The 7,244-nt window shown below is 41.9% G+C and overlaps 1 protein-coding gene across 1 annotated transcript in view; it reads right to left on the reverse strand.

The window, feature by feature from the left end:
* Positions 1 to 437: 437 nt before the first annotated feature.
* The window catches only part of Rybp (RING1 and YY1 binding protein), a 54,440-nt gene continuing 47,633 nt past the window's right edge, over positions 438 to 7,244 (reverse strand). Inside the window, exons 3-5 of the mRNA XM_021165552.1 lie at positions 4,791 to 4,967; positions 4,595 to 4,693; positions 438 to 4,302 (exon numbers count right to left, since the gene is read on the reverse strand). Coding sequence (XP_021021211.1) covers positions 4,050 to 4,302; positions 4,595 to 4,693; positions 4,791 to 4,967 — 529 coding nt within the window. The 3' untranslated portion in view covers positions 438 to 4,049. The remainder of the gene's footprint in view (positions 4,303 to 4,594; positions 4,694 to 4,790; positions 4,968 to 7,244) is intronic.

Genomic DNA, 7,244 nt, shown 5'->3' on the forward strand with positions numbered 1-7,244 from the left:
CAGCAGCGGGTTAAAGAGCCAGTCTTATGCTGGGGTTTGGGGACTAGACACGCTGTTTCACTCCATCTGGGTACCACAGGCTTAGTGAGCTCTGTGGAGAGTAAGGGCTGACTGAGGGCTTTCAAACGCTTGAAGACCTCTCCAGTTCCTCCTTCAGATCATCTACAGCCTATCTTAAGGGAGCACAGACACAACTGATTTCTTCCAAGTCTCGATGGCTCTTTAGCTCTGTTCTTTCTTATACCATATGATGATCTGCACACTAAGACACTCAAAATAACTTTAGCTGTGGTAACTCGAATACTGAAGGAAATATACTTTCTACCCCCGTCCCTTCCCTCCCCCCGAAACATCCCACAAGTGTGTGTGGGAGAGGGCATGAAAAATGACTTTTCTAAGGGCGAAAACCTATGGAACAAAAATAATCGTCTCCAATGTAAATTTTACTATTTTATTTGTGAAAAAACTACAAGCAGAATTCATAAATAGACATTTCTATTTAAAGCAGGAAAATGATAAAGTGGCTTCTAATAACAGTCGTGCACATGCCAATAACAGGAATATATTAACATCTTTTATTTGCTAGACAAAGAGCAGTGTCCAATATAAATTTCCCCCAAACATTTAAGACCTGTGAATTTCTGACCAGTTCACAAAACCACCGACACTTTAGCATGAAGAGAAAACAAACCTAACAGACTGTCAGCTCTAAGACGGACGGAGCAGAAACTTCCAAAGCGTTATACAAGCCATCTTTCTGGGCAAATGGAAAATAGAGCTCGTATAAGACATTAACAAAAGTTCACAAGGGGAGATTATGTTGACATACTTAACAAGCATTCGCTATCTGTCTCCAACAAACAAAGCTAAGGAAATAATGTAACCATCTTTACACAGTAAATTAAGGTTACAAGTCATACACAAGAACAGAACTGCTTGCGCGTTAGAAACTGTTCAGCTCCATTGTCACACTCTAAATGTTGGCTCTTAAACCATTTTCGGTAACATACAAGCAAAGGTTATTATATATTCAGCAATTAATAAATTCTCAATAATTTAAGATACGGCAGCTTAAAAATGTAGACTGAGAATGGTCTTAATAAGGCAGGCGAGACATCTTAGTGGAGCTAAACTCACAGAAGCGTCTGCCAATGTTTTGAAGTATCCAGATCCAAACTGAAAGGTTTTGATTAAAATATTCTCGTGGGTGTCAAGATGTCTTTTCCCCCTTCCCAACTGCATGACTCGGGCAGAGCATGTCAGCTCAGCTGTGTGTGTGCACACGAGTGTGAAAGATCATGTACTAAACGCACGGGAAACTTGCAAGCCTTAACACTGTGCTTTTTGTTTAATCTGCTTTCTTTCTGTGCCACTGAATACCAAGTATCTCTGGTCCTCTTAATGTCTCTTTGTAAGCTACACTAGTGTTTTTACCTACGGAGCACTATAGCAGGGCAAACTGTAAATGCAGGAAGCTAATAGGAATTCCATTTCCAGAATGCATGCCTGAGGATGGCATTGTGTGGCACCTCTCTATCCCAACGCAGCCCACGACAGCCGAGACAGGGCGGCCAGGAACATCTGATTGCTTAGACTCCACCACTGCAGTTTCTACCTCAAGGCAAGTTCACTCCACTAGTTCTGAAGTGGTCCTTCCCTCCCTTCACCTCTCCTCATTCTTTAATTTATCATGGAGGCAAAACTGAAAACCCAAGACACCAGCGATGAATGAATTAGTAGCCTATGAGGAGCTGGTAAATCAGCCTTTTCCACTAATCTAGGGGGTCCAATCACTTTACATGAAACTCATTTTGAAAAAGTACACAGTGTTTCTGAACAAAGTGCATACCAACACTTATTGGTTCAAAGAGCAGTGCAATCCACATGAATTTGGTGGCATTTAATTTTTTTTTAAAAAGTTAATTAAAAAACTTAGCAATTCCTTACACCTCTGGAAAATAAATATGGCTGACTAATTAACCCTCCCTGAGACCCTTAATAAAAGGAATATTAAAACTTTAGAAGGAATGTCTTTGCAATACCCCACTAATATTAAAATGTGGATTTAAAATTCATAGTCAAATCACTATGTATTATATATTCTGATGCTTACAGAAAGCACCTGGTTTCCTTTGGTTCATTAATAAATACTTTAAAAAGGTATTTAAAAAGGTAAGTACAGCTTGCATCCCAGACACAAGCACTGTTTTAAAAAGAGGGAGCATTGTCCATGCGTCGAGAACAGGAGCCCATTGACAAATAGCACTGCCTTTGTGGACAGACTCCGGCGCATCCAATGACTGGTTTTAATGTAAATGTGAATGGAACCATTCCTGTTGGCTACTCAATTCAAGCTGTTAATATGTTCTTAACTTGTTGCCTCCACACATAGAAATTCTTTATTAAGCAAACCCGGTTGGTTCTTTTAACACCAAGACTTGGTGTTTCCTTACGCGCTCTCCTATGAGTCCTTGAGTGTGATAAACTAAAGGAAGGTTAACACCACATGCTTAATGTGACTTAAGCACTACAAACTCAGTGGATATGAAGGTAAAGTCAGATAGGAGAGATACCCTGAATCTAAAAGCAAAGCAGAGTCACCCAGACTTGGGATGGGGGGATAAACTATTATCAGTGGTCTTGGATTATCTCCTACCCCTAAAATGGTAAAAATGAAAAACTTTCAGAGTTCAGTCAACAAAGAACACCTACTACTCGTTCACTCTCCTGGAAAGTGAGCTTTCCCTGCAACTCGCCCATGCACCCCTGCGATCCTTTCCCACACGAGGAACTAAGAACGGACTCCAGAGCCTGGAAGATCCCGGTGTCAGGTCTGGATGTGAGGGTGACAACCCTTGTTTAATAAAATGAGCCATAGTAGGTTTTAAGAAGAAAGACTAACAACTGCATTGGTAGGGTGAGGATTTGGAGGACGGGGTAGGGGAGGAGGAGTAGTAAAACAGGCCATGATCACAAAAATCCACCACTGCAACAGCACAGGGGAAGTAGACTGCTTCCCTGGGTGGTGTGGATTCAAAGATGCACTACTGCAACCCTAGAACTAAGAGACAGCTGCTAGATCTACCTCAGGCGTGAGCAGAGGTCTGGAAAAAGGCCGGAATTCGAGATACAGAACACCATATTTTCATGAGTGCTTAATAAAAACAGCAATGTTAACATGTAACCATAATTTACACGAATACTTGGCATTCTGGAGCTAGTCTTGTTACTTCTGAATGGTCAAAGCCCTCCAACTGAACCACTTGTCATTTGTCAATTAGCCCATTGCAAATGCAGGCTATCTGGAGCAGTCTTTAAATTTGAGATCACATTGTTTAAAAAATATATTTTTTTATATTATCCAGTACTCTAAAGACAGATGAGAGAGTCAAGTTCCCACGCAGGTTGGAACATACTTCATGTAAGACTGATTTTAATGATATTTCAGCACTTTCATAGAAGGGACTGTCCCAGATCTGTGTCAACTGTTCAATGTTGTATTCACTTCACAGTGTATCAAGCACCAGCGTTGCCATGGATTGGTTTCAAATAACCCTTTATATATAATTTTATATTTATATATATAGTTATATCAAAACTGATAGTACAGAGTATAGCTGGAAGAAAGAACTAAATTTAAGAGGATATNCTGACAGGATGGAGTCTGTGAACACAATAAATAAAAGTTCCCTCCCCCCCTCCCAACCCTCTTCAACAAAACAGAAACAAAACCAGTTGTAATGTACATGGAAAATTGTGCACAGCAGATTTTTTTTATATATATATAAAAAGTAGATTCAGGAGCACATCCAATTATAAATGATTGTTAGGAAAATCATATAAAACAATGGAATACATAAAAGTGTCAAGAGTAACTGTCAGGGTACGAAATTCCTTGGTAGCCAGATGCCCACGGCAAGCGGAACCTCTCCTGGTAGCGTCACTACAAGGTCGTCCACAGAAGACTCTCCAGGGTGCAAGCAGCATGGGCAGGTGGAGGGTTTGAATCTCATACCCTGATTCATAGTTTCACAATTCCATGTGCAATCTCAGAAAGATTCATCATTCACTGCTGACATGTCGCCCTTTGGCGTGGAGGAGCGGGAGGAGCCTTTGTCTGTGCTCTCTGAGCCCGAGCTGCTCTGGTTCTGCTGTTCTGACCCTGCACTGGAGGTCACTGTGGAAGAGGATGTGGAGGAGGAGCGAGTCTTTTCCTTAAAGTCTGTGATAATGACGGTGACGTTGCCCACAGTTACTGCCAACTGCTGTGCGGTGCTCCTGTCCACATTCTTCAGCCGGGGCCTGAAATACGTCAAGGGAACCATTTAAGAAGTGACAATATCAACACAAGCCTTCCTAGACCTGTGCTCACAGACTTAAGCTGCCCACTAAACTATGCTCACCATAACAACAGTAAGAGGAATAATCATCAGCAAGCAGAACTTTTGACTGTGGATGGCAAATCATTTCATGATCTTAAAAGGTCAGCAGCCTTCCCTCTAGCTCCTCCTTCCATTTCCCTCAGTCTAAAATTTCTTAAGTATTCAGTAACCCTGGTCTTCTGACTTAGTACTTCCGACCAATTTCACTGTACCTTGAGGTGTGGTTTGTTTCGCTGGTCTTTGTTGTAGCGTTAGCAGACTGTATGCTGTTAGCTTCACTAGGAGGATCTTTCAGAATATCAGACTTTGGTCTAAGGGACAAAGCAAAGACCCAGAAAAATAAAAATAAATCGTCATTTAAAATGTCTGATTCAAGTGCAAAATTGTTTGTAGTACCCAGAAACTTACTTTGTTTTCTTGTTGGTGTTTTTCTTGGTGACACTGGGGCTAATATCCTTGTCTTTCTCTGGCTTTTCTTTGTCAGGCTTCTCAACCTTCTCCTTCTTCTCCTTCTTAGGGGGAGGTGGAGTGGCGTACTGCTGTGCCACCTGCTGTGCCACCAGCTGAGAATTGATGCGAGGTTTCCTACAACAGTCAACACAAGATAAAGCATTAACCACTGTGTGAGTACTTTAATGATTTTATTAAGGCAACTGTCCAATAATAATCCACAGTTTCAATGTTGTGTGTATACCTTCAAAAGGAGATCTCTATCATATGCACACACCCATATGCAACCATCTATTATAACAAGTTTATAGGAGTGCTAAAAATGCTTCTTTTGAGCTGTCACAATTATACTGACAGCTTTCAAATACATCCGCTGCAGAGGGCTAATCTCGTTTTATTAAACGGACACTGGTAATCCCTTGAAAAGAGAATGAAATTAGAAGTGTGACATTCACTCCTCAATCTAATTATTCTAACTGGGCCTGCTCCCCTGCAGCTGTGATTGGCATGGACAACCCATACAAGGCAATAAAAGGTAACTGTGGTTCATACAAACTCCCAAGAGGATGAAGTCACTGGTTAAAAAAAAAAAAAAAAACAAAAAAAACCCAAACAACTCTCACAGACAAGCAGTACACTGACTGTGCTGTAACAGTTATGTCTGCACCAATCCCCAGCTGACACGGGCTCTCTCGCTGCTATTGTACATAGCTTCTATGTGGTGCCAAACACTTTCACAATGCAGGTCCATTCACAGACCCAAACTCAGGGGAAGGAATGCTAGCCAATATTTCTGCATACAGCAGCCCCTCCCGTGTAGCCATATAACAGAAGTTTTATATATATATATATATATATATATATATATATATATATTCCCAAATATTACAAGGCAGTACTGTTCATCTAGTATGGGGAGGGGCGGAGAGGGGAGGGGGCACGATGTGGGGACAGTTTGTGTTCAGGTAGAGATGGCTGGGATGAAATGTTACTATTACTGACCACTGATAAGAGGAACCTAGAACAGCACAGCCAAGGCATGTGACTGTTAGGCAAACAAGCTACTGGAGCATCCCTTGAAAAGACATGATGTAGAAGACAAGGGATTCAAGTGAAAGGGGATAGATGCTTTTAATTCCAGTAAAGGTATAATTTCAAAGAATGTCTGCTATCAGCAGCGCAAGCCTGGAACATGAGGCCAGTTACCTGAGAGTACAGTTCTCTAAGAAAAGGATAAAAATCTCAAGATCTCTCTAGACCTAATACAGCTCTCCGTCTGATGTGGTGAACCCCAACATAAAATTATTTTTGTTGTTACTTCATAACTGTAATTTTGCTATTATGAATCGTAATGTGAAAAATTGATATGCAACCTGAGATAGGGTTTGTTGGACACCTCCCCCCCCCCAAAGGGAGGTGGCGGCGGCACATAAGCCACAGGCTGAGACCCACACTGCTCTAGATGATTAAACCCTTGCCTCCAAGGGTCCAGACTTTCCCCTTTAGGTTTAACAAAGCAGCCCTACCTAAGATGTTCTTCAAAGAGAAATATAGCTACACATACAAAGACAATATGGAAGTGCACTGCACTGCATAAACAAAGGAACAAAACCCAGCCTTTTTCAGGGATTGTTATCAGGCAGTATAAAACAGGCCTGAAACAACCTATTTGAAACTTTGACACTCAGGTGTCAAAAGGAAATTTCAGTGGTGGTGGTGGTGGTGTGTGGTTAGGTGTGCTTTCCCTACATACACAAAGCCCTGGGTTTGATCCCTAGCACTGCTGTTAAACCTAATGAATTTGAGGCCAGCTTAGGCTAGATGAGGCCTTGTTCTGTATGGAAAAGCACCTAGATTTGAGAGTCCTTTCAATTAAGCCCACTACAAACAAACTGAACAGACAGCCAAGGAGAGTCACCTGCAGAGCAACCCATACAGAGACAGAACCAAGGGCACCCAAGTGGCCTCATGCTGGGACTTCAGTCAAGTTTTGTAGTGTCCTTTACCAGACCGCACTTAACACCTCAATGCCAAGTGAAAGGCATATAAATAACTACTTTACTGCAGGTGGAGGCAAAGGGAGGGTGTTGTGTACACCCAGCCACTCCTACAGATCAAGGCTGTATGTAGCAAAGATGAAGGTACTACAGGCTGTCAGTAATGACAGGTGATAAGAGCCTGAGTGAGGTTGTGCACAGAATAACAGATGTTAGTATCATGGAGATCAGAAATGGTATCTGTTTTGGTGTAAGCCATGTGCGATGATGCTCGTAGCCTTACAGAAGGAGATGAACAGAGACAGAAAAGGGAGTTCCCGAACCTTCAAGCAACCTGTGAAGGCCAGGTACTGCACTAACAGACAGCCTCCAGGTACTGCACTAACAGCACAGCCTCCAGGTACTGCACTAACAG

Source organism: Mus caroli, chromosome 6 (assembly GCF_900094665.2).
Source record: "Mus caroli chromosome 6, CAROLI_EIJ_v1.1, whole genome shotgun sequence".
Lineage (NCBI taxonomy): Eukaryota > Metazoa > Chordata > Mammalia > Rodentia > Muridae > Mus > Mus caroli.